The sequence below is a fragment of the Pleuronectes platessa genome, chromosome 16 (assembly GCF_947347685.1).
Source record: "Pleuronectes platessa chromosome 16, fPlePla1.1, whole genome shotgun sequence".
In the NCBI taxonomy this organism is placed as follows: Eukaryota; Metazoa; Chordata; class Actinopteri; order Pleuronectiformes; family Pleuronectidae; genus Pleuronectes; species Pleuronectes platessa.
The window spans coordinates 8,706,782-8,732,747 of NC_070641.1; the positions used below are offsets into that span (position 1 = coordinate 8,706,782).

Consider the following 25,966-nt stretch of genomic DNA (forward strand, 5'->3'; position numbering starts at 1 on the left):
ATGCCCCTTAACTAGTGCACAAAGAGCCGGCCGACATCCCCAAGCTCCGCAGCTTCGTCTCCGCCACTGACACAGTTTACACCCAAACGAACCCCCTTCGCCTCCATTGTGAGGAGCAGACCCCGCCTGACCTCATTGTACAGACACCCCATCCCCCCGCACTCTCCTCAACCACACACATGCACACCCACTACCACCATCTACACCCCACCCAGCAGCTCCTTCTGCCATGTCTCCTCCACATTACTTCAGATAATATAACTGACTGTTTGCCGATAGATGATTCCTTTTCTAATTTGCTTAGGGAAACACAAATGTGTATTTGACATTTGATCCATTCAGCAATTAGAATGTCTTTCAGCAGAGCACCTACCTCCTCCAAGGCCCAGCAGTCTCCTTATATGCAATCACGTTGCATCAAAGTTCACACACTCATAGTTATCAGTTCCCCTAAATATGCCGGATAAAGTGAAAATGTAATAAAAGCATTTTAAAAAAAGCCCTGTTCCACAATGGTGAAGAAAGCGACTAGAACAATTCCTGGACCCGCCCCTTTCCCAGGGACCCACGCCACAATGAGTTCTTTCTTGGCCCGTTTCTCATGCTTCCACCAAGACTTGTGGAAATCCAGTCTGTAGATTTTTGCAAAGTTAATTAACCAACATAAATGAGAATTGGTATCAGAATTACTCAAATTTGTCACATTTGTCCTCTCTGTACAAACTTTTATGACAATCCATCCAATATTAGTTCAGAAATCAAATATTTTAACTTCCAGATCTTTAAAGTTTTTGTTTGTTTTATGTGTTTAAGTTGAACATCTTTACATTGTCCACCACTCGTAGCACAAACCAAGCAGTTGGAAGATTTGACCTTGGCCTATTTTTTTAAAACTCAAAATAGAACTATAGATTAATAGATAATAAAGATCTTACTTATGTGCAGCTCTCATTATTGATGTTGTGTCCACATTGCAAGCAGGCCGCTGTGAACGTTAACGAATTGCCTAAGTTGGAAACATTAGCCAGGCAGACCAAATGCTCTGCTACCTTTGAATCTTTTTATAGACTTGTGTCCCATGATACCCTGGTCATGTTTTGGGGAGGGTGGGTTTGTTGGTGCTGGATGATGGGGAGGTGGCAGCTGTAACACTACACCGTCGTCACTGTGCGACTGACTCGTGCTGCGTTCTCACTTATTTAGCCCGGCTGCGATGGACTGGGTAGGAGTCGCCTGGACAGTGTAGAGGATGGGGTTGATGTGTCCGTGCGGGCAGCCACTGCACCAGAAAGATTTCTCTGAGTTGTGGGGGGGCCGCGTAAAAGAGCAGGTTGCGTTTCGGAGGACGTAGAGCTGTGACGTAGCCCGAGAGCTAAACGACTGTGCGTAATGTAAGCTGGCTGATGAATGTCATGGACACCGGTGAGTGGAGGCTCAGATTGTTTGCAGGCGTGTGAAGCAGTTGACTCTGAGGAGGCGGCGGAGGCACCAGAAACTGCTGAGTGCCTGCTCCCCGTTGGTCAACTCAGGATGAACCTCCAGCCGTCTGCACCCAACCAGCAACCTGCAGCGGTCAACCAGACTCCCACTGGCAGAAGATCAAGAGTCAATGTGAAGAAATCGGTACAGACATATGAGTGACTGTAGGAAATTGCAGTGATGAGCAAAATAAGTGCACAAGAAAGTTGTAGGGTGTTTGTGTTTTGCCTCTACAGTATGTGAAGACCGACATAACTGTACGTGTGGTAACGTGTTGATTGCTGATAGCTGCACTGTATTTATGGTCTGCGCAGTGATGCGGTTTGGATGTTTTCTCGTGTGTTTGTGGAAGTGGAGCTGTTTTCCAGCTCAGAGTGGTTTTCCTGTTGCCTTCCCTCTGCACAGCTGTTGTGCGGCAGGTGTGCAACAGCAGCTGTGGGGCTCCACTTCACTGCTTTAGTGTTGACTAGAGCTCAGTGAGATGAACAGAAAAAAAAAAGAGGCCTTCCAACGGTCGACCCTGCTGATGTCCTTCCATGAAATGATTGTTTCTGCCATGGCCCTCGTGAGGTTCGATTGGCCAAACTAACCACATTCTTCCTAATGTCCTATTTTAAAGACTCCAAGTTCCTGGGCAGAGGAGAGCCAGGGAAGGAGAGGTGCTGGCGGACACAAGCGCTCAGCTTCGTGGGGAAGTGCGGAACACTTGAGGGAGGTGAGTGTTTCGCTCCATAATTGCAGCAGCTTTGTTTCTCACCCGCTCTCAGGCCTCTCTACTCTGCAGCCCTCCCACTAGCAGCATGAAACCCTAACAGCCCCAGAGGGGGAAAAGGAGTAACCTCTCCCTTTTCTGAATGAATCGTCTAGTTTCGTTTCCCTCTCCACTCTGCCCTCAGGTGGCCAAGCTGAGGCACCAGTTGCAGAAGCGCTCTCGCCATGCCCCTCCCTCAGCGGCGGGGCACGGGCTCCCCCACCCCCCCGTGCCAGCAGGTCATGCGGCAGGCGTCGCTCAGGTAGCTGCTCTTTTTCCTTTTGAGGATGTGCGAGTTAAGGAAACACAGGACACACATTTTCCAGATTGCCACAGATGCCTAACTGGCTGTCACAGGCAGACCAGGCCGAGCCCCTTAGCGACTGGGATATAAAAAACACTGGTGCTTTTCTTAGGTTCGGCTGTCATCAAAGCTCCTGTGTTACAGCCGTTAGGTCCCACAGCGGCTATTTAAGACCAAAATATCCTATCGTGACATTCCAACACTATAGACGTATGGAACTGACTCTTTTGGAGAAGACACGTAAGACACACGTAAGTTCACAGTCACACCTAAACACTGTCTAAATTGTCGCTGTATTCTGTGTGTTCTTCAGGCAACGCCCCTGATGCCACTGAACAGACTCGCCCCACGACTGAGATGCAGTGTCGAAGGTCTCAACCTGGAGCTGGAAGACGTGTTTGGGTCTGAGAAACCGGACGATCAACTTGAGGTTGGCTCACTGAAATATGCCTTCAACCTGTATTTAAAATACCTAATATTTATTCCTCTATTCCAAGGCCCAACAGCCCCCTGAAGTTCAATCCAGCTGCACCAAATTTCACACAATCATGTGATATCAGTCCCCATTATGTGCCTGATTTATTTTCGTCCAGTTCCATGAATTATTTCCTTGGACAATTTGTGAAAATGTTGAATTCCTGCAATGTTAAAGAAAGTGCAATAAAAATCATGAGTCTTCTCCCTGATCCGGATTCGCATCAAAATGTAATGGGTTCTTCTCTAACTCACACTGAATTTCTCACTTATCGAGCACCTCCATTTCCTTCCCTCACTCTTTGATTGTGTTTCCCTTTTAAAAAGGTTCTGGACATCCCAGACGGCCACAGGGCTCCTGTCCCTGCCCAGAGGTGCAGCAGTGGCTCTCAGAGCGAGCCCTCCCCGGGGCCCCTGGACTCTTCCCTCCTGTCGCCCTGTCAGTCCCCCTGTCCTCTCGATCCATCTCTTCTCTCGCCTTCAAACTCCCCTCATACCTTGAACGCGTTGCTTTTATCACCCTCACAGTCTCCCTGTCCCATCGGAGAGCCAGGTAAGACAACTCAGATTCTTTCAAATTCAGTTTCTCTGTTTGAGGCATTATCACTAAATGTATTTGGATATTTCTGACCCTACAGAGCCGGTGGACTGTGAGTCTCTGTGTCCCTCTCCATCTTCAATGCTTCCATCATTTGCAGTGGATCCTCCTCAGCTGCGGCCCTGCTCCTCTTCCCCTCAGCCCAGTAAAACCTACTCCTTCCAGCGCGAGCCACCTGAAGGCTGTGAGCGAATTCGAGTGTGCGAGGAGGCCGTGTAAGCATCATGTGTAGATCATGTGTAGATTGTGTTAGCATAACCGGAAAGCTTTGCACTTGTATGTATGAACAAAGTACAACAAAGCAATTTTTGAACAAAATGGGGAACATTAAGAGAGAAGTTCAATTTGCTTGGCTGCATAAAGCGGGTCTACCTCCTTGATTTTCTGTTATAGATTGTTACAGAAGTTGTCAGATGGAATCTGAAACAACAATCTGAAACACCTCTTCTGTCTCCTCACCTCCAGGTCTGCTTGTCTGGATGAGTCCCTCCGCTGGCCATCCTGCCCCGACCCAAACAAAGTGAACTTTACTCCCCACGGAGGCTCTGCTTTCTGCCCCGTCAGTCTCCTGAAGCCCCTCCTGCCCTCCATGGACCTCCTCTTCCGGGGCTTGTCGGTGTCTCCTGTCACCGGCTGCCCGGGACAAGCGTCTCCTACCAGGCACCTCGGCATGCAGTAGGCGCACATCTGAGGAGAGCATCTCAGGACTAGAGCACACTATACAGCGGGGACCTGGAGAAACCGGCTGTGCTTTACATGAAATCACTTGGCTCATCACTGGTGTTACAGGGCACGATCACTGTGATCAATAGAAGAGACTTTGAGACCGTTATCATGATACTTCTGGCTGCTTTCCTGATTATTTCCAACTGCAGGATGTTTGGATTGCGTTTATTTCATAGGCAGTTGATTTGTTTTGTAAAACAGTTTTCTCCTATGTGGGCTGAGGATTAGACTGCAGGCCTTCAGCTCTGGAAATGTTGGCAAATGCTAGAAACATTTTTGGCAGACAGAGGCTTTTTCCTTTTTGATTTTTGGTTATGTGCAAACAGCTCAGACAAAGACTACAGTCTGCTGGAAGGATTTTTAATATCAATATGAGACAAAAAGCCACGCTCAGCTCATGTGTTGACATGAGTATTACTTCCTTTACTGTCGCCTGACCCCTGTAAAGCGTGGTTAAGTTGAGGTGAAGTTTCAGCTTCATATTTAACTAAATCAAAATACTTGATGGCCTACTTTTCTACAAATGTATTTGTAGCAAGATTTATATTTTTGTATCTTTGTAATGAACTTATGTGGCTGGTGATGCTGTTTTTGTTCACTAATGAAACTGACTTCTGTACATTGGTGCTTTGTAAGAAGGATACAGGGTTTTACGAGCTTTACTCAGAGATGTTCTGAGACGGTTTTTCCCTTCCTAAAGCCGGATCTGATACCCGGACATGGGCTATCAGCCAATACAGAATACCAATCCGATACCAGTGCATTTAATAGAATAACAACTTACATAATGCACTTTTGCCCCTCCTCAAAACTGAAGTCTTGCATATGTTGCATGTCGCCGTTTTACTTGTGGAACTTTGCCGTGTGAAATATTGCCAAATTGTTGACGTTTCAGCTGGCTCTGACAAATGCTACGTTTAACAGTTTAATCTGGGTGAAACTAATGGTAACTGCACAAAAACAGTGATGGGAAATTAGGTTTGTGTACTTGACGATACTCAAACTGGTATTTCCGGTTGTATCAGAGGCCTTTCTGATGAAGGAACATCTCTAGCTTTACTTTCCTCTGTGGCCATTATTCTGAACTGTTGCAACCTCTATAATATTTAGAGCGGGTGACATTGACGTTTTGTTTAATCTCAGTGGTTGGACCTTGTGGCTCAATATTAAATTCCCTGTTTGATTAATGTTCAAATAGATAAAACACTGTCTTTGTCAGCATCGTCCTATGCAACACTGATTCTTAATACTGACCCTACAGTAAAAACATAATAGAATAATCTGTTGCATTAAACAATTTGTATTAAGTAAGTTCTGAGTATTCACAGACTTGATTATTGCACCCATTTCTTTCTTTTTTTTTACCCTGTTCATGGTGATACCAGTTCAGAATATTTTGTGTGCTTTTGCTTTTGTTCAGAAAATAAAATATATTTTTTGGACATTCAAATATTTTTACAACACTTTAGTTATTGTTTCTTTGTCTTGTTGTCATTTTCGCCTTTGACACGTGGATTTGTGGTTTTTAAATCTAAGCACCGCCTTTCCCTTCTTCTTCAACCAAACTCTGCTCTCTGATTGGCCGAGGGCGAATCTCCAGCGCCTAATACGGACCAATGCATTCAATCCACATCCTAAGACGACAAAAAGGAACGCGACATATTCAAGGAAGGTCCTCACATATTTTCACATTAGTCTTTAAAAATGCCATATAATAAATCACAATTAAAGTCTCACGTTTGACCAAACTAATTTGTACTCCTTGCCGTATTTCTGACGCTGGCTTCACGAAGTCACAGTAAACACACAGTAATGCGTGTGAGTTCACGGTTTAATGATTGCTGAATGTAATGGGTCAGGCTTCGCTGAGGCCCCCCTCGGGGTCCTTTCACAAAGCCTATTACCTTACGGGACTTCCTCCTTTTTTTTATCACTGAATATAAGTTAGATTTCTGAATGGAGACGCGGACTGACATCCTCTGACAGTCCGTGATGAAGGAGGGAGTCAGGCGCTGTTGATGTTACATGTGTCCCGGAGCAGTCTGCTTGTCAGAGGCAGGACGAGTCCAAATAAACTATAATGATTTGATACCTCTAGAAATCTCACACCGGCGAAGACGGTGGTAGAGCCCCGGACAAAACACTCACTGTGCAGCAGAGAGCTTGGTGACAGTCATCAGAAAACCGCCCGGCTTCTAAAAACCATCACAGCTTATAGGGAAACAAAACAAGAGCGCCATTTCCGGGTTCGCGACACTGGCTATAGTGGAGCGGGACGTCGGCGCGAGGGGCGGCGGAGGAGCAGCGGTGTCGGTTTCCATACCCGGGCTGGCGGAGGACAGCATGGCCGCGGGGAAGGGAGCGGGGAAGCCCGCCTCGCTGTGGGACAACATGCGGATACGCTTCATCGTCTGCTTCATCGGAGTGTTCGTGTGTTACTTTTATTACGGAATCTTACAAGAGACCATGTGAGTAACAGTCCCACCTCGATGCAGATGTTCTGTTCACTGCCGAACTCAATTCACAAATCTGCCAATTTAACGTGTTGAGATTGTATTTCGAAAGTGTGCAGCATTCTCTAATTGATGCTTTTAAATGTGATGTAACATTGAAACATTAAAAGACGTGTCGGTCCTCTCTACATCATGGACCATCTATTGTACTGTATAAACAAAACAAGCTTTACATTTCCTATCTTGATCAATACAACATATGCCATATCCATTTTACTGTAAGGACAAAACAATCTTGATCAATACAACTTTAATAATCAGCAATCATATCTGTGGTGGTTCTCTGAACTGTGGCTAACTTAACTGCATAACAACTACTGAGGGAAGACATGCATGTTATGTTTGCCCCAAATCACGAGAGGGGACAGGTCTGGTTTCAAACTGGTTTGTCTGGGAGTAATCATCCTTTTCATAACCGGAACAATTGACACATGTTAACATTTTGTATCTAATTGCACTGAGGCCATAGTCTTTTTTTGTTGTTGCGAGTTTTAGACTACAACCCATGACTGACACTAAGCCAGACACCACCCTGAGTAAATATCACCACCGCCCTGTCAGTTGTAACTCAATGCATCACAGCCTCTCCTTTACAGGGGACCTTTTCACGGCTCACCCCTCCCTCCTGTCAAAGGGGGCAGTGAAGGGTTCAATTTCAGAGTCGTTGTCTGAGAATTGCTGACCTCAACACAATGTTGTTTCTCTGACTTCTCCAGCACCCGAGGTGATTATGGTGAAGGGGAACAGAAGGAGAAGTTCATTTTCGCGAGGACGTTGGTCTTCATCCAGTGCATCATCAATTCGCTGTTTGCTAAGATCTGTGAGTATGTTTTGTAAAAGGGAGATAAACACTCCTTAGAATGAAGATTACCCCCGTCAAGGCACAACAGCTTCTTAAATTCAACCAAGGTGCAACCACATTACACACACTCATTGATGTTGGTCTCCTTTCCACCAAGATCCAACAAGTATTCCCTGGGATATCCAGGAAAATGTTGAAACAGACCATATCTCTCAATTCTGAAGAAGAAAGTTTAATGTTTTTTTGTCACTGACCCATACCACATCCTTCCACCAAGCGTAGTCATTATCTGTTGTGTAGTTTTTGCGTAATCTTTCTCACAAACAAACAGAGGAAGGTGAAGATGTTTTTTGGTGTCTTTTATTTAACCCATGTTTCTCTTTTTCATTAGTGATCCAGGTTTTTGAGGCTTCAAAACAAGATCACACCAAGAACTGGCTCTATATACTGTGTTCCCTGTCTTATCTTGGAGCCATGGTGTCCAGTAACTCTGCCCTTCAGTATGTTAACTATCCCACACAGGTGAGTCTGCTCTTTGGGGGAAAAGTTCATTTAATTTTGGGGGATTTTGTATCGGTACTTCTTGGCACTTATCTTTTTCTTGTGATAGGTATTGGGAAAATCCTGCAAGCCCATACCAGGTAAATATGATCATATCACTTTGGGTTACATCTTGCATTCTTACTGTATACCTGAGCCAACATATCACCTCCTGTCACCTAAACAATGTGCCATTAAATGAATGTCTGGGCTTATGTTTGTTTTTTGTAAAGGAAAAACATAATTTGGTTTCAGTGGAGCACATACCTTCACCAAGGCCCAACTGTCTCCTCATGGAAGCACATTTATATTCACCAGATCATTCATCCAGATCCATGGATTTTTCTATGAAATTAACAGACGTGCTTTCTAACAATGTTAAAGAAATTGAGAACAATTATTGGTTCTGCCCCCTGATCCGTATCCACATCTAAATGTCCTACTACCTTACAGACTAAAAAACAAATGCAAAGAAAAACATAACCTCCTTGGTCGAGGTGTTGTGCAATAGTAGGAGTAGAATTGACGTTGGCTAATTATTAATAATCATGAAATATGATTATTAAAATAACAATTATTTCTTAAAAATAATCAAAAATGATAAAGCTATTAATTAAGAAATGTAACACATTTAATTAGAAATGATACGGTTATCCATTAATAATAGTTAAAATAATTAATGAAAACAATAAAATTATCAATTAAGAATAATACAAATCTGTAATCATTGCTTATTGTTGCGGGGCACCACCCTGGTTACAGGGACCAACGATACAATCTATAAATATCAGTCTCATAATGATAAATGTCAAATCAATAATCTCAATATTTAATATTAATAATTATTTAATTAACAGTGAAGGCTACTAAGTTCGAGCACAGGCAATCATAATCCAGCTGCAATCACATACGTATGCACAAATAATCACAGACTACAGATACTTTAATTACAAAAGCATTTATTAAAAAGGGGAAATAAAGTTAATGTTATTCAATGATTCATCATTTTAACAAGCTCCGATATTTCAAAGATAAACACAGCAGCAGCACTTATCACAATTCAGAAAATACATGTAAAACCGGCGGTCTACCTATGTATGTCTGTCTCGGTGTGTGTGTGTGTGTCTGTGTCAAAGTGTCTCTCTGTGTGTGTGTCTGTGTCTATGTGTATGCATGTGAAATAAAGTTAGTGTTATTTAATGATTCATCATTTTCACAAACTCCCATATTTCAAAGATAACAACAGCAGCCGCTTATCACAATTTAGAAAAACACATGTATTCATCTATGTGTGTATCTGTCTGTGTCTATCAATGTGTGTCTGTGTGTGTGTGTGTGTGTGGGTGTGTGAGAGAGCGAGAGAGAGAGAGAGAAAAAGAAGGGGGCGTGGCGATGACGCAGTCACTTGGTGACGTCACATCTAAGATGGCGGCCGATCATGATTCGTGGAATCAAGGCCTAAAAACTCTCAAAATGGCGGATTGACTACAAAACAAGATGGCGGAGCCGTTATGAATTTAGAGCCAGAATGGGAAGAGAGGGAGAGAGGAGGCGTGGCAACAATAGATTCAAAATGGTGGTTTAACTTGCGTTATCCAAAATGGAGTCTATGTTAATGACACCATGTGGCCGGAGCTCACACTGGTGGTCGTCACACGAATTACACAAAGGGATTTTCAGACAAAGAGAATTCTTTGTCTCTGCTTTGGCGTTCGGCCGCATGGCTTCCAGATGTGTCCAGCCTCTCTGAATATAGATTTAACTATGTTACATGAACTGTATTCTAAATACAGATCGGATGTGTATATAGGTCGGTTTAGAAGGAGAGAGAGAGAGAGAGAGAGAGAGCAAAGCTCTTAAAAGCACCGTCAGAGACAAGTTACATTTACATTACCACTCAGCACCCAAGTGGCGTTGTGTGCTGAGGTTTGAACGGTAAAGTCTCTTTAAAGTTGTTCAAACGGTCACAATGAGCTGGAGACGCTGCTCACGGCGCTTAAAAACTGTGGCACAAGGCCGTAACCGGAAACCGGAAGTGGCGAGTCGCCGCTAAACATTAGAGACTCGGCGGTCTCATACAAAACAAATACGTTCAATTATTAAAACAATACGCTACGTATTATATTAACATCTGCCCAGACAATAAAGCCTCTTACTGTACCACCCTCGCGGTGTGCGTGCGCGTCGGGCCAGTGAATCACGTGGTCTCTCAAGCGGTCTTCGGCCGCTGGACCGGACAAGCAGCGGATTTTCTCGTGCTGCTTCGATGGGATGAACGTCGTCCTTCTTCTTCAGGGATGTGGAGCTCGTGCTCCTCAGCGGAATGAATCTCGCGCTTCTGCAGGGGATGAACAGCGGTAACGCCGCTGTGGATTTGGAAAGAAAGTCTGTGATGCTCGACCGGCGAGCGAGTTCCTGTGCGCGGCCTCTTCAAGTTAAAAGAGCAAAAGTCCTTTTGAAAATAAAAACGTCGACTGAATAAAGAAATAAAAGAAATGAAATAAAATAACTCTGGTTGCCCCCTTAAGCAACTAAATCAGCTGGGAGGCCCCGAAGGGGGCCTGGTGTTGTCTTCAGAGCAGGGTAAAAAATGGCTGCGATGTTTGGGGTCTCAGTGGTTTTGTTCTACCTGAGAGGTCCTCCTCCTTGAGGAGTTGGTCATAGGATGATGCTGGCTTTAAGCCAATTGAGTGTCAGAAATGGATCTGAGTGGGCGGGGCTTGGAACTGAGCAAGGGTTTCTGGGAAAAACCCCAGGACATTTTTCCACCACCAGGGGGAGATTCTTGAGCCTGCAGGAGGATGTTTTCCCGCCCAAAGTTTAACAACCCTTTGTTCCTCTCGGCTCCAGTGTCTGCTGGCACCCCGCTGGGCTCTGGCCCAACAGTCCCCCTTTTGGTCTGGAGAGTGGGCTGTGACCCCGGTCTCCAGGGCAAACTATGGTCGAGAGTCCAGTGATAATCCATGAGAGGTAATCCTTGAGTGGAGTTGAAGCAGTGAAAGTTAGTTCATTATGAGGCAGAGAGGCATAAATGTCTTCGAGGCATGAGTCTAAACAGAGAGAGGTAATTGTCTGGGCAGACAGGCTAAATAACATATATTCTAAAACACGGCACACACTTTCAATTTCACATAATGCTTATCGGCAGTTATTGTTAAAATACCAATGAATTTCGGTGAAGAGTGAAATGAAAGAAAAGTGGAAACACGAACAGAAGAAAATGTTTGAGTAGGTGCTGGTGTTTTGAGGTAAACATGTGTGTTATCCTGTCAAACCAAAACATTTAGAACGGCGAGTCACGTTCTGTTGTTCGCTAATCTGTGAATTTATGATAAATCCTATTTCTAGGTTTTCAGATCTACAGATATTGGAATTTCACTGCCAAGACTGAATTGCCAAGTGTACCCGTGAGGGCTGCACAACCGTAGTGGTAACGACTTCAAAATCCTCAATGAGGTCTAAGGAGGTTCACTACCTGAACTACGTTATACAATTTACTGACAGAGGGTCTAAAGCATGCAGCTATTGATGGAGTGAGTGGTTTGAGCGTTTTGTTTTAAAGTTGGGATTTCTTCCCCCCCTTTTCAGATGTGGAGGTGAGAGGGGGTTTCTGGCAGCGCCTTGGTCCTTCCCCGTCATTGAAGTCATCTTTGGGAGTGGAGAAGGAGGGCGTCTGCTCCTAGTTTCGCCAACAGGGTTCAGTGTCTGGTCTCTCAGTGGAGCCTGGAGGAACACGTGGCACAATGTCTCTCATTGCTTCATCCGCACATCTCCGTATTTACTCCTCTGTCCCAGGATGCATCCCATGTGTTGGATTTCGGTCACCCCATCTATACTACTGGTACTGATAGGGTTTCCGTCTGTTCCAGCCCCTACTCCTCTGTTGAGAGGGATTCAGGTGCTGAGGTCGAAACTGTTTGTGGGGCTGGTTGAAATCCTCACCCCCTTGGTTTTGTGGGGTGCCCTGTTGGAAGGGTCGCTGTTCCTGGTTCTCTTTGCTGGGGTTCATCTTGGCGTGGGGAAAGTTGTCATCTTCCAGCGCCGGGTCCACATTTAGTTGGACTTGAACTGCCAGAACCACGGTGTCGTCTTCGTTGGACCCTCGGTTGTCTGGGTCGAAGCGATAAATGTCTTTTTTAAGGGGCTCTAGCTGCCGGGTGCAGATTTCCTCTCTTTGAGGGGGTGCTGAGTCATCAGGGTCTTCTGAATTGTGTGTGTCACAGTATTCATCTGTGTGGCCACCATCTCTTGCACCGGGAGTGGAGGACCATCCAGGACGCGACCGTGAGTCCTGGTGCGCCCCTGCCTGAGTGGCAGACTGGGAAATCTCCTTCAGCCCTCCAGGACGGATTCCTTCCGTCGTTGTGGTGTGGATAAGCATGGCTCCGTGCAGGATGTGTTCCTTCTGGCTGGAGTGGATGCTGTGTGTCCGCTGGAAAGGCATTTGGAGTGCCTCATAGCGGTCCCAGGTCACTGCACGTCTAGGGGTTGAGTCCGGCCCCCCCTTTGGTGTTGAGGGGGTTGGAGCGGTCGACTGCTGGGTGTGTCTGGCTCTCCAGAGCAAAGCTTCCTCTGCAAGAGGGTTGCGTAGCTGTGCTCGCAGCTTTTCTCCCAGTGTCTCTGTTCCGCTGGCTTCACCGGGAATGACGTCAGCTCCTGGCCCTGTCATCAGGGATATCAGCTCGAGGGGGGGCAGCTCTGTTTGACTGTGCCCCCCTTTCTGCTGACCTTTGACCTTCCGTGCAGAGCCTCGTGCTCCTGCACCGCCTGGTCCTGTTCTGTGCGGGTCTCGATGATATGCCGCAGGTGGGAGTTTTTCTCCTGCTCCGCTAGACATGCTGCTTGCATGGCCTGGAGCTCCTTCGCATGTTCTTGGGCCTGCAGCTCGGCTCTCTGCTGGTAGAGGAGTGTCAGTTGACCCAGAGCATGGGGTATTTTTGGATGCGGGCCAGTAGGGTTGATCAGGTGAATGGACAGTTCTTTAATCTTACGATCGCAGGTACTTAAATCATACTCACTCAACTCACTCACTTCATCACTAGAAAAATTTATCAGACTGGCGACTGTCTCTGACAGGTCGTCTGGTCTTGAGGGAGCCCTGCCCCAGTGTGGTCCATGCTACTCATCTTCTGAGTGCGCAAACACCTGGTGGGCTGCTCAAGCTTGCTTAGATAAAAGCGGACAAAAACTCAATTATAGCATTTCTATAAAAATTGCTCAGACTGGCGACTGTCTCTGACAGGTCGTCTGGCCTTGAGGGAGCCCTTGCCCCAGGATGGTCCATGCTACTCATCTTCTGAGTGCGAAAAGAGCCTGGTGGGCCGCTCAAGCTTGCTTAGGTTAAAAGCGGATAAAAATTTAATAAACACTACACAAGATGCACAGGTGAGCTTCACTCTGTGTCTATATAGTAGCGCTATGTAGGATAGCTCGATGGCTCAATCCTTAAGACCTAGTTGGTTAACAAACAAGTCTCAACAAAACTAGTCTCTCAAATCTAGTTTGTTTCCTTAAAATTAAAAAGCATGCAGAAAATCTCCTATAAAAATATTACTAACCTACTGAAACGTAGTCAGCAACCAACCATAGCTATACACAACGCCTGCTTAGCAAAGGGAATTAAGAATAAAGAAAATTCAAAAAGAGAAATAAATTTCCAAAATTATTTTTCTCTTAAGAAAATTAATTATAATTATTGTGCATGGAGATGACACAACCACTAATATGCAATAAGAATCCAACCACGGATACACAAGGCAATAGTATACCTGTTTGGCACAGGTGCAAAGGGATTACAAATAAAAAATTCAAAGAGAAATAAATTTCCAAAATTATTTTTCTCTTTAAGAAATTAATCATAAATATTGTGCATCGCGAATACACAACCACCGATTGCACTCTGCAGCCAACCACAGATACGCAAGGCACGAGTATACCTGTGTTGCAAAGGTGCAGTGGAATTTTAAGGATTAAAAAAAAAAATTATTTGCAGAGAAATAACTTTCAAAATTATTTCTGGATCATTGTACACAGTATTATGATACAGCTGGAGTTAGATAGCCTCAAGCAGCGGCACCATTTATGTTGCATGCGTGAAGCGTTCCGCCCTCACACGGGGATCCATTTATGTTGTGAGGGATAAAAAAAAAAAAGTTTTGGAAGGAAAAAAAAATTAATTAATATCTTTTTCTTCAAAAATTAATTTCTGAGGGAAAATGAATCTGGATTATTGTACACAGTATTATGATACAGCTGGAGTTAGAATGCCTCACACGGGGCACCATTTATGTTGTGCAATAGTAGGAGTAGAATTGACGTTGGCTAATTATTAATAATCATGAAATATGATTATTAAAATAACAATTATTTCTTAAAAATAATCAAAAATGATAAAGCTATTAATTAAGAAATGTAACACATTTAATTAGAAATGATACGGTTATCCATTAATAATAGTTAAAATAATTAATGAAAACAATAAAATTATCAATTAAGAATAATACAAATCTGTAATCATTGCTTATTGTTGCGGGGCACCACCCTGGTTACAGGGACCAACGATACAATCTATAAATATCAGTCTCATAATGATAAATGTCAAATCAATAATCTCAATATTTAATATTAATAATTATTTAATTAACAGTGAAGGCTACTAAGTTCGAGCACAGGCAATCATAATCCAGCTGCAATCACATACGTATGCACAAATAATCACAGACTACAGATACTTTAATTACAAAAGCATTTATTAAAAAGGGGAAATAAAGTTAATGTTATTCAATGATTCATCATTTTAACAAGCTCCGATATTTCAAAGATAAACACAGCAGCAGCACTTATCACAATTCAGAAAATACATGTAAAACCGGCGGTCTACCTATGTATGTCTGTCTCGGTGTGTGTGTGTGTGTCTGTGTCAAAGTGTCTCTCTGTGTGTGTGTCTGTGTCTATGTGTATGCATGTGAAATAAAGTTAGTGTTATTTAATGATTCATCATTTTCACAAACTCCCATATTTCAAAGATAACAACAGCAGCCGCTTATCACAATTTAGAAAAACACATGTATTCATCTATGTGTGTATCTGTCTGTGTCTATCAATGTGTGTCTGTGTGTGTGTGTGTGTGTGGGTGTGTGAGAGAGCGAGAGAGAGAGAGAGAAAAAGAAGGGGGCGTGGCGATGACGCAGTCACTTGGTGACGTCACATCTAAGATGGCGGCCGATCATGATTCGTGGAATCAAGGCCTAAAAACTCTCAAAATGGCGGATTGACTACAAAACAAGATGGCGGAGCCGTTATGAATTTAGAGCCAGAATGGGAAGAGAGGGAGAGAGGAGGCGTGGCAACAATAGATTCAAAATGGTGGTTTAACTTGCGTTATCCAAAATGGAGTCTATGTTAATGACACCATGTGGCCGGAGCTCACACTGGTGGTCGTCACACGAATTACACAAAGGGATTTTCAGACAAAGAGAATTCTTTGTCTCTGCTTTGGCGTTCGGCCGCATGGCTTCCAGATGTGTCCAGCCTCTCTGAATATAGATTTAACTATGTTACATGAACTGTATTCTAAATACAGATCGGATGTGTATATAGGTCGGTTTAGAAGGAGAGAGAGAGAGAGAGAGAGAGAGCAAAGCTCTTAAAAGCACCGTCAGAGACAAGTTACATTTACATTACCACTCAGCACCCAAGTGGCGTTGTGTGCTGAGGTTTGAACGGTAAAGTCTCTTTAAAGTTGTTCAAACGGTCACAATGAGCTGGAGACGCTGCTCACGGCGCTTAAAAACTGTGGCACAAGGCCGTAACCGGAAACCGGAAGTGGCGAGTCGCCGCTAAACATTAGAGACTCGGCGGTCTCATACAAAACAAATACGTTCAATTATTAAAACAATACGCTACGTATTATATTAACATCTGCCCAGACAATAAAGCCTCTTACTGTACCACCCTCGCGGTGTGCGTGCGCGTCGGGCCAGTGAATCACGTGGTCTCTCAAGCGGTCTTCGGCCGCTGGACCGGACAAGCAGCGGATTTTCTCGTGCTGCTTCGATGGGATGAACGTCGTCCTTCTTCTTCAGGGATGTGGAGCTCGTGCTCCTCAGCGGAATGAATCTCGCGCTTCTGCAGGGGATGAACAGCGGTAACGCCGCTGTGGATTTGGAAAGAAAGTCTGTGATGCTCGACCGGCGAGCGAGTTCCTGTGCGCGGCCTCTTCAAGTTAAAAGAGCAAAAGTCCTTTTGAAAATAAAAACGTCGACTGAATAAAGAAATAAAAGAAATGAAATAAAATAACTCTGGTTGCCCCCTTAAGCAACTAAATCAGCTGGGAGGCCCCGAAGGGGGCCTGGTGTTGTCTTCAGAGCAGGGTAAAAAAATGGCTGCGATGTTTGGGGTCTCAGTGGTTTTGTTCTACCTGAGAGGTCCTCCTCCTTGAGGAGTTGGTCATAGGATGATGCTGGCTTTAAGCCAATTGAGTGTCAGAAATGGATCTGAGTGGGCGGGGCTTGGAACTGAGCAAGGGTTTCTGGGAAAAACCCCAGGACATTTTTCCACCACCAGGGGGAGATTCTTGAGCCTGCAGGAGGATGTTTTCCCGCCCAAAGTTTAACAACCCTTTGTTCCTCTCGGCTCCAGTGTCTGCTGGCACCCCGCTGGGCTCTGGCCCAACAGAGGTAATAATTGTTATGGAAGTTTTCTGGAAGCTGGTGAAAGGAGAACTCCGGCAGCAGCTGATGTTTTATGCAGAAGGTTTTAATATAGACTTGATGCATCAAGGAGAACAGAAGGTGGAACAATATATAATCTCTAACACAATAACATGAGCAACTGTCACCCCCATGTCTGAAGATGTCGCCCACAGCCTCCCAGTATATCTTCCTCTACTTGCGTCACCTATTCTAATAGCACATCCATGAATGGCTGGAATTGCTGTCACTCTGTGTTACATGTAGGTGTTTGCATCCTATTGGACGGTTAAGCCTTAATATGCATTCCTAAATCACATTGTGTCCTTACGTCTTGCCACTGGAGATTGATACGCAAAAGGGTTAAAGGTGATTCCTCTCTCTCTGGAACATCTGAGTTAGATATGAAGTCCCTCAACGTAGACACTACAGTGTTCTGTCAGTTGGTCCTTTATCTATAACCTGACCTTGGGTACTGATTAGAGAGAGAGAAGGGAGTATGTGTGGAACGAGGCAGGCCCCACTCTCCCAAAGGTGTACAGATATAATGTGTAATATACATTATATACATAATATATAGTGGCATATATAGTAATATTTGAGGATGGTCAGACATTCTTCAACAATAATGAAAAAAGCATTTCTTCTTGAGGCACCTTCCTTTCCTCTGCCATAACTGTCGATCTAGAGATAAACGTTGTCATTCTGTACAAATTGTACTTTTGACATTTGACCTGCTTGTTTGTTCCTGCTGACTCAGCAAACACTGCAAATTTCAGGCTTCTCATTTATGTTTCAATATTGACTTCAGTAATGTAAAAGGTTAAGTTGCTGTGTGTCTATGGCACTTGACCCACAATAAATGACCTGGGACACACAGAGTAAACAGATTCTTTTCACAGCACACAGTTGTTGCAGGGCAGAGTATGTTCTGTTTGTACATGAGGGTTATCTCTTATTATACTCACACACATGCCTTTTTCCCCCCCCACTGTCCATATGTTCCACTCTCAGGCCTGACATTGTATCCAGGCTAAGATTAGCTCACACCACATGTATGTAACATTAGTATGCACAGCTTAAAGTGATCCGTCATATTGGTGTTGTGTTGTTTCAGTGATGATCCTCGGAGTTACGATACTGAGGAAGAAATACCCGCTGGCTAAGTACCTGTGTGTGCTGCTGATCGTGAGCGGCGTCGCTCTGTTCCTCTACAAACCCAACAAGAGCTCAGCTGTGGCAGATGATCACGCGTTTGGCTTTGGAGAGATTCTGCTGGTGAGACCACATGGCTTTATAGTGCACGCATCTCACTCCTATCACATTTACTGTCATACGATTCAGATCTATCCCCGTCCCCTCACTGTATCCACCTCCACTGTGACATTTCCATGACATTTGTCTTTTGGCGTGTTTTCGTGCGTCATAGCTGGTCTCATTGACATTGGACGGTTTGACTGGTGTGGCCCAGGACCACATGAGGTCTCGCTTCCAGGCGAGTGCCAACCACATGATGCTGAACATCAACATGTGGTCCACTCTGGTGCTGGGACTAGGTGAGTAAGCCCAAGTGTCTCTCTGTCAAACTCAAATGTGACTGAATATGTGCGAGTTAGAATCCGGAGCATGTGGTGTTTTATTCCAACCAAACCAGGCTAATCTGACTGACTGGCCCAGCCGCAGCCAGAGAGGAAAAAACGAATGCGCAAAGTCACCTTGGTGGGATTCAGTACAGAATTAAACAAAAAACACTGGTGCAATAAACGGCCCGCTGCAGATCGTGCTAACTAACAAACATATAAACAAATGCAGATGTAAACATAACCTCCTTGGTGGTGGTAGATATAGTTCAGTTGCTTATTTTATCACTATGCTGGGAAGCTTTTCAACTAAGCAAACTACAACTGGTATTTAGGTATTAACAGCAGAGTTATAACATGGCCTTCTGAGTGATGTGGTTTATTTTCAAAAAGATATGAAATTATTAGTTAGTGTTAATTTATAACACCACAATAAATCCTTACAAAAACTCCCAGGACGAATAACTGCTATGTAAGTAATGACAATTCTAATAATAAGTGAAGGACCCAGACAAAAAGCAATCACCGCTGCGTTAGAGGCTCTTGAAGAAAAGGTGAACACGTCTCTCAGGAGGAAAAACTCAATTAATTCAGTCAAGGCAAAGTTTTTAGCATTATCTTTATAGATAAGGAATTCTGAACCTCAAAGACCTCGGGTCTATATGGAGGCTGCTATAATATGCCTGAGATTAAGGCACATAAAACAAATGTGATATAATGAGGGGCTGTCTGAGGTTAGGCACTAATGGGATGTGTGATAAAGATCAAAAGGTCAAAGCCAATATGAAAACTGAGGGACTTCTATCATTCTTTAAACTAAATAATTGGCTGTTATCTGCCAGTGTGTTTCCATCCCGCCTGGAAGTCTGCTTTCCACTTTCATAGGTCATATCACATTAAACAAAATACAGTTTCTGTTTTTCAGGAGGTCTCAGATTCAGTTTGAGGTTGCATTAAACTACTTCCAAAAGGTCTTAAGTTTTACTCTGTGAAATCTGCCCATAGCCAGGTGCTCTCCTGTTGCCTTTATTATTATCTGCCCTCCACAGTCTTGAAGTGTATTTCCCAAGATATAAAGGTTCTTATTACTACTCCCATGATTCCATGACACCCCCTCACCAAAGCTTCATCTGACTGCTATTACTGTAATAGGCCACATGGTGGTGCCTTGTGGCCACATTATAAATTATAAACACTGGTTTAAATTTCTCAGCACACCAGTGTCAAGGACACTGCGACCACGAAGCAACCACGACAGAGGAGACTGAGTTATGTTTTTAAAGTGACATTAATGGTATTTTCTTTTCTTGTTCCCGCTGCTTTTTTCTCCCTCTCTGCTCTCAGCTGTGTTGTGGACCGGGGAGATCTGGGATTTCCTGAGTTTCACTGAACGTCACCCCAGCATCTTCTACAGTATTCTCCTGTTTGGACTCACCAGTGCTTTAGGGCAGGTGGGTGGAAGAACTGAAGTTGTCAGATATTTTTTTTTATTCGTTTATTGGGCTGTTAGGTCTGAAAAGCTGTTTTCTCCATAGTTCAGTGCACGTCTCAGAGCAGCTTATGGCTGTTTTCAGGAAAATTTTCCCAAAGCCAAATTTCTGGACATTTCCGGGTGTTTGTTGTTCCCATAAGAGGAACACAGCAGGAGGCTGTCTCGGTCAGACCATGTCACAACAACAGGAAAATGTCCACAATATTCAAGCGAGGGATGTCATGTGGGTGCAGCATGCTCGATGGAGGACATGGCGTATAAATTCTATGGAATGCAAAGTGTTTAATATTTACAGAACATTGACACCGGCACAAGCCCTTACTATAAAAAGCTCTTGTATCTAATCCTTCCAAGTTGACATCTTTGTCGGCGTCATCTAAATGTATGGCTCCTCTTTCATCCTGAGATATGTGTATTTTCCTGCTGTATTCTCCCTTGGACTCACTCTGACAGTTTACAAGGTTACTAGAGGGAAAAGTTATGGAAAATGTCAACTGGCTTGAACATTTGAGTTCTCACCTCAGCCCCTCTCAGGAAAATGAATGGCATTTCTTCATTGCATGTCTGAAAGCAGCTTATATATTAACAAGCCAAGCTTTTGTACACAGATCACACTCGTATCATTTAACATAAGCGATCATTTAACATCTGTTTTCTAGGATGGCTGTAATGACCTTTCCGATAAGGTAGACAGCCATAACAAACAACATCTGTGTCTCATGCTCAGTTAGTCTCTCTTAGTGATACATGTGTAATTGTGATCTATTGTCTGTGTCATGTGAGGACATCTGGGTTTCAATGCATCCGAAAGGAAAGCCTTCAGAGGTGGGTGGTATTACACGCTGTTAACTTGTATTACTCATCACTCTCCTCCCCAATCCACTGGCCATAAATAAACCGTTTCTGCATAAGACATCTGGGTCTCCCCAACCTATTTCCAGCAGCTCGCTAGATTTCTTTTTTCATTATAGATGTGGTCGGTGTAGTTGTAAGGGGAAATCCAGTCAGACTAGCTTCATATTGTGTATACGAACTACAATCTTTTTTTTAAAAATCCTTTTCCAGACCTTCATCTTTATGACGGTGGTGTACTTCGGGCCTCTGACCTGCTCCATCGTCACCACCACGAGGAAGTTCTTCACAATCCTTGGCTCCGTTCTTCTGTTTGGCAACATCATGTCTACTCTGCAGTGGGTCGGCACCATCCTAGTTTTCCTCGGTGAGAATAAACACCTGATTTCCTCTCGTCTTCACACAAACAATCCCACGTTTTTCTCATTACTTCAGTGTATCACTATTAAAATGGCGGGAGATTTTTATGCTACCAATTACTTGCAGAAATGAGGCTCATTCCATCAAGAACTGTAGTAGGAGATAGTTACTGTACGTCTTTATTGGAAGAAACTATTCGGTCCAGTTGGGGATTATTCAAGCTTTCCACGCAAACCATTGGGTTGACTGCTAAATTATGTACTGAGAATAGGGAAGCCAGTAAATGTGATGCTGATACAGAGAAGATGCCAGTGCCTGTATTTGTTATGTTTCAATTTGATTGTTTATTCTGTTGGTGTAAAGGGTGTTTAACTGCCAAGACTTTCCTTTGCTCCTGAATAACATCTTCCGTTGTCTCACCTTAGGTCTCGGATTTGATGCTAAATTTGGAAAGGGCCCAAAGAAGACGACGCACTAAAACATCTGGAATGCAGAGAGAGACCGAAACATTGCAAAAGAAATGCAAACACTTTAGAGCCAGTATCTTTATTTTCTTAAGACATGCTGTATAGGCAAACTGTGCCTATGATATGTTCAAGTACACCATAAGTTTTTTAACATTAACTGTATTTAAAAGTCCTCTTAGTTTTCACTCCCATATTTCTGTTCTGTTGATTATACTGTAATGGACATTTAACTAGGGATCAAGATCTGACTGAGCTGCCATGAGCACTCAACATTGTGTTCGCACCACCAGCTATGACGGTTTTGTGGAAGAATTTGGACTGGCTGACAGTTGCTCCATTGAGACAAATCTTGTAATGTTTCTGAAACCAGCTCGCCTCCCTCGAATGGAAGTTGAACCAAACAAAGCCTAAGAATTTCAGCATTTAACTTGCCACCAAATAAGGGTTGATTTACAAATTGTTGCTTGATATCACATCCTGTTTATTTCTTGGCAAACAATTAGCCAAGTTTCATGCAATTTATAAATAATGAACGATTGTAAAGTGGCCTGTCGTGTTATGTCCAATCTTACTATTGAATTGTTTTTACTTTTATTTTCTACAAGTTGAAAATCACTTGCCATAAAAGGAATATTGTGATATGATTTCATGGTCCTTTTCTTTTTATTCCACCGACTTTACTTCATTGGTTCACACCAGTGAGCATCCTTAGGATAAAATATGGAACTAACATCCATCTTAATACTATATCTTAAACTCTCTTTTAAGAAATCATATCTGGGAAAAGCAACCATCTACATTTACTTCAAGACTACTTAATCACAACTTTGACTACAAGTATAACTTGTGTATTTATATTTGGGTACTTAATGCCTCCACTCTATACCAGTTCAGAGCTTGTGAGCGCCACGGTGCATGTCGGGCTAAATTCTGCAAGAACTCAAATAAATGCCCCGTCAGCTATCAAAACACAGGTCAGTAATTTTTATTCTTAAATATTGATGAATGGGTGGATTTTGTTTTGTTTCTGGTTGAAAGCAGGTGAATATAGCGACATTAAAAAAACTGCCAGAATAAAATATTTTATGGAAATACTGTCTGAAAATAAAACGGGCACAATCAGATGAAACCAGGTGAAATTTCTCAGTTTTTATACATATGTGTAGTCAAATATACTTTATAAACACCTCATATGAATTAATAAGTGATGTTTATTTCGACACTCGCTCAGGCACTATTCGAAGCTTCCTACTTTCTTCCCTCGGCCTCTGACGTTAAATCGCGCACGGTGTCGAGGCGACTGGTGGTATTACGGTTATTTCTGTTCGAGCTCCACTAAATCGGACTTCTCACGCGTTCAAAATGATTGGCACGGTCCGCAAACAGCTGAGCAGCCATCCAGCTGTGAGTAAACTCCACTTTCATCCCTTAAAGATTCGTGTTTTGAGGCTTTGCTTCTTCAAGCATCTGTGAATTCGTCAGGCTAACCTAGCTTAGCCTCTTCAGCTAACTTAGCTTCGTTGGACTAGTTAGCGTCGGCTAGCTAGTCGCGCTCCGAGTTTGACCGCTCTGACTTTGAGAAATCGTGTAAATCGTTCTGAAATGATCGTGTTTACTGTTGGCCTCTCACAGATGTGGATGAATAAACATTTCCCAGACTTCACATTTGTGTGTTGACTTGTGGCAGTTGATTCGTTGGAGTCAAATCAGGTCACGAATGAAGTTTGACAAGGGAAGCTCCGCTGTGCTGGAACTAGCAGCTACTAGCTTGACTGGGGGTCGTTAGCAAGCAGTGCTAGCTGAAGTTCAGCCCGTCAGGAAGCGACGGGAGATACAGAAACAACCTGCGTTTTTAACTTATTTAAAGCAGACTGACTAGATTTAGTTTAATGTCGACCACCTTGTGTTTTGTGGGTGACTGCAGTGTTGTTAGTGTCCACAGCCTGTCAGCCCTCTCTGCGCTCTCTGATACAGAGTGTTGCTAATCTGTCCTGAAGTTTAACAACACCTCTCACCATCATGTCTTTCACTTCCAGCTCATCCCCCTCTTCGTCTTCATCGGCGGAGGAGTCGTCATGTCCATGTCGTACCTGGCTCGTCTGGCTTTGAGAAACCCAGATGTCTGGTAATGACCCTCGACACGCATGATCTCATATTTACCTACCTTCTTTATTTCTGAGTATTCTGTGATTTAGTGTGACGTTGTGTAATATATATAAATGTCAAACTGTCTCTGCAGATTCTGTTTCTAACGTATCTTGTCCTCTGCAGCTGGGATCGCAAGAACAACCCAGAGCCCTGGAACAAACTGGCCCCCACTTACCAGTACAAGGTGTGTTTTTCCTAAAGTCCTGTTTCTGCTGAGTGTTACTCTTCTGTGCTGAAGTGGTCACTGAAGGAGTATGTACACACAGGCTGTTATATTTAGGGATCGTAGTATGGATCTTTGCCAGACTTAATGCTGAGCTGTGGATTCTTCCTTCAGTTTGATTAATCAAATTACGTAATCTGGTTAACTCTGCCTTGTGGTAATACATCTGGTGAAGTCATTAACTGGTCACCAAAGTAATAGGAGTTCCTACGAGACACTGGATCTCTCCTGTCTTTTGAAATTGGATGATTCTGTAACGTATTGGGCATCATGCTGTGCCAAGTCACCTGAACTTTATTCTTATGTGAAATATCTGTGTTTGGCATCGAGCTAAAAAAAAATTGTGTTCTCAGTTTTACGCAGTCGGCATCGACTACAGCAAGCTGAAGAAGGAGGGTCCCGATTTCTAAAGAGTCACATCTGCTGGACCAAAGGCACAAAGTTGGGATGATCCACCGCACAGCCCCCGTTTTGGACTTTCTCTGGAAACCTTTGGGGATGCAGAGGCTAAACCCGCACAATGATTTCATATTTATCTTCTTCATTGCATCCCATTGGCTTCTTTGAAATCCTTTCTCTTGTTTCTCATTGTCAGTTGCTCTCAATAAAGTGAATGAGTCTTTTCTCCTCCATACAGAGAAAAGCGCTTCATTTATTGTGGTCTTATTTGTCGGCACTTATGTTTTCAGTGGCCTTGATCCCGAGTCATGATCCTGAGTCATGTTTTTTTTAATTTGCAAGGTCACAAGTGTGTATCATGTATGTATTTGCATGGTCCCTCAGTTCACTCTCTGTTTACCGTCCTGCTCTGCTGTTGCTGTTTGGGTTTTGCTTTAACCTCATTTCACCTTCGTCCTGCCGTAAACCCAACTGCTGGTGACTTGTGTGCCACACTATTCTTGGCTGCTGTCCAGAACCTTATTGGCATGGCAGGGGCAGACTTTACCCTGGTCACGAGTGAGCAGAGGGCTCCCTCTGGTGGCAGCCTTGAAGCTGCAGAGAAGCGTTAATAGGCTTACTGGTCACCCTGTGCTGCTTCTGCATAGTCTTACAAGCGCAAAGGAGAAGCTGTAGTCGTATACTTTAAAAGGAAGACTGAGATAGAACACATCACTCCCTGCAAAGGTTGACTGCTGTTTGCTTTGAAGCAATAACATGTTCACGTGTAGCAGAAGGCGGTGGAGCTGGGACTGTGAGGTGGATATTTGGAGGTGTTTCCCTTTATAGAATGCCATCGCTCTCAGCCAGATGAGTTTGTAAATGTCAACAGGTCGCGCTTTTCCATCTGCAGTTTTGAGAAATGTGACATGGATGAGCAGCCGACGCAGTGCAGGGAAATGTCAAGGAGACCTTCGTATTTGAATAGAAGCCCACGTCTTAATCTTCACCCAGTCGCTCCACTGCTGGAACGTGCTACACGTGTCTCGTTCTTTCTCCTTTTCAGCTGGAGAAATGAAAATTAACTTCTGGCACAGTATGTGACATTGCTTCATTTTTAGAACATTGCAATAATTTCAGTGTGTTCACTGTGAGCACTCAGCCAAGACCAAAATAACTACTGGTTCAAAAACATTTTTCAAAAATGGAAGTAACACCACAAATGCCATTTCTTTACATAAGCGCCTTGATCTTTGGATGTAACCTGTGATGTTCAGCTGAAAAGAGGGAAAATGAAAACAAGGGGCTGTACAGCAAACACTGGCAGCTGAATGGTTGGTGGGGAAAATGCAAAAAATACCATAAATAGAACCTTAATGCTGCCACTGTTTGGTAAAGTTGTATTACACTGTCTTTGTATCAAATGTTTTATTATAAGGCAAAATTTAGTTAAAAATATTTCAGGGTTTTTTATAAAATATCAAGTTCAACTGAAATCACAAACCTGAGCGAACAGTTAAATTCCGAAATGAAACATCTGCTTTGGAAGCTGCAGACATTTACAGTTTTACAGGAAGAGTCTGAACAGT

The 25,966-nt window shown here is 43.6% G+C and overlaps 3 protein-coding genes across 3 annotated transcripts in view; all 3 read left to right on the forward strand.

Annotated features, from left to right (window-relative positions):
• fam117aa (family with sequence similarity 117 member Aa) overlaps positions 1-5,782 on the forward strand; it is a 9,191-nt gene extending 3,409 nt beyond the window's left edge. Inside the window, exons 3-8 of the mRNA XM_053443232.1 lie at positions 2,099-2,194; positions 2,376-2,492; positions 2,848-2,964; positions 3,336-3,561; positions 3,647-3,821; positions 4,072-5,782. Of these exons, the coding sequence (XP_053299207.1) occupies positions 2,099-2,194; positions 2,376-2,492; positions 2,848-2,964; positions 3,336-3,561; positions 3,647-3,821; positions 4,072-4,285 (945 nt within the window). The 3' untranslated portion in view covers positions 4,286-5,782. The remainder of the gene's footprint in view (positions 1-2,098; positions 2,195-2,375; positions 2,493-2,847; positions 2,965-3,335; positions 3,562-3,646; positions 3,822-4,071) is intronic.
• Positions 5,783-6,217: 435 nt separating this feature from the next.
• Positions 6,218-22,272, forward strand: slc35b1 (solute carrier family 35 member B1). The gene is made up of 9 exons (XM_053443233.1): positions 6,218-6,800; positions 7,562-7,665; positions 8,039-8,169; positions 8,258-8,288; positions 17,995-18,155; positions 18,307-18,433; positions 19,802-19,908; positions 21,015-21,168; positions 21,587-22,272. The coding sequence occupies exons 1-9, from the start codon at positions 6,676-6,678 to the stop codon at positions 21,637-21,639; spliced, it is 993 nt and encodes a 330-aa protein (XP_053299208.1). The 5' UTR covers positions 6,218-6,675; the 3' UTR covers positions 21,640-22,272.
• Positions 22,273-22,881: 609 nt separating this feature from the next.
• Positions 22,882-24,650, forward strand: ndufa4a (NDUFA4 mitochondrial complex associated a). The gene is made up of 4 exons (XM_053443805.1): positions 22,882-23,032; positions 23,665-23,753; positions 23,900-23,960; positions 24,353-24,650. Exons 1-4 carry the CDS (start codon positions 22,991-22,993, stop codon positions 24,407-24,409), a joined length of 249 nt encoding a protein of 82 aa, XP_053299780.1. The 5' UTR covers positions 22,882-22,990; the 3' UTR covers positions 24,410-24,650.
• The last annotated feature ends 1,316 nt before the right edge of the window (positions 24,651-25,966 follow it).

What these genes read in the sequence shown, in the direction of transcription:
- slc35b1 (XM_053443233.1), top strand. Translation starts at nt 6,676, where the DNA reads ATGGCCGCGGGGAAGGGAGCGGGGAAGCCCGCCTCGCTGTGGGACAAC. An exon ending in CACTCTGGTGCTGGGACTAG is followed by an intron (nt 18,434 to 19,801) that starts GTGAGTAAGCCC and finishes CTCTGCTCTCAG; the next exon opens with CTGTGTTGTGGACCGGGGAG. An exon ending in CACCATCCTAGTTTTCCTCG is followed by an intron (nt 21,169 to 21,586) that starts GTGAGAATAAAC and finishes GTCTCACCTTAG; the next exon opens with GTCTCGGATTTGATGCTAAA.
- ndufa4a (XM_053443805.1), top strand. Translation starts at nt 22,991, where the DNA reads ATGATTGGCACGGTCCGCAAACAGCTGAGCAGCCATCCAGCT. An exon ending in TTGAGAAACCCAGATGTCTG is followed by an intron (nt 23,754 to 23,899) that starts GTAATGACCCTC and finishes TGTCCTCTGCAG; the next exon opens with CTGGGATCGCAAGAACAACC. An exon ending in CCCCCACTTACCAGTACAAG is followed by an intron (nt 23,961 to 24,352) that starts GTGTGTTTTTCC and finishes TTGTGTTCTCAG; the next exon opens with TTTTACGCAGTCGGCATCGA.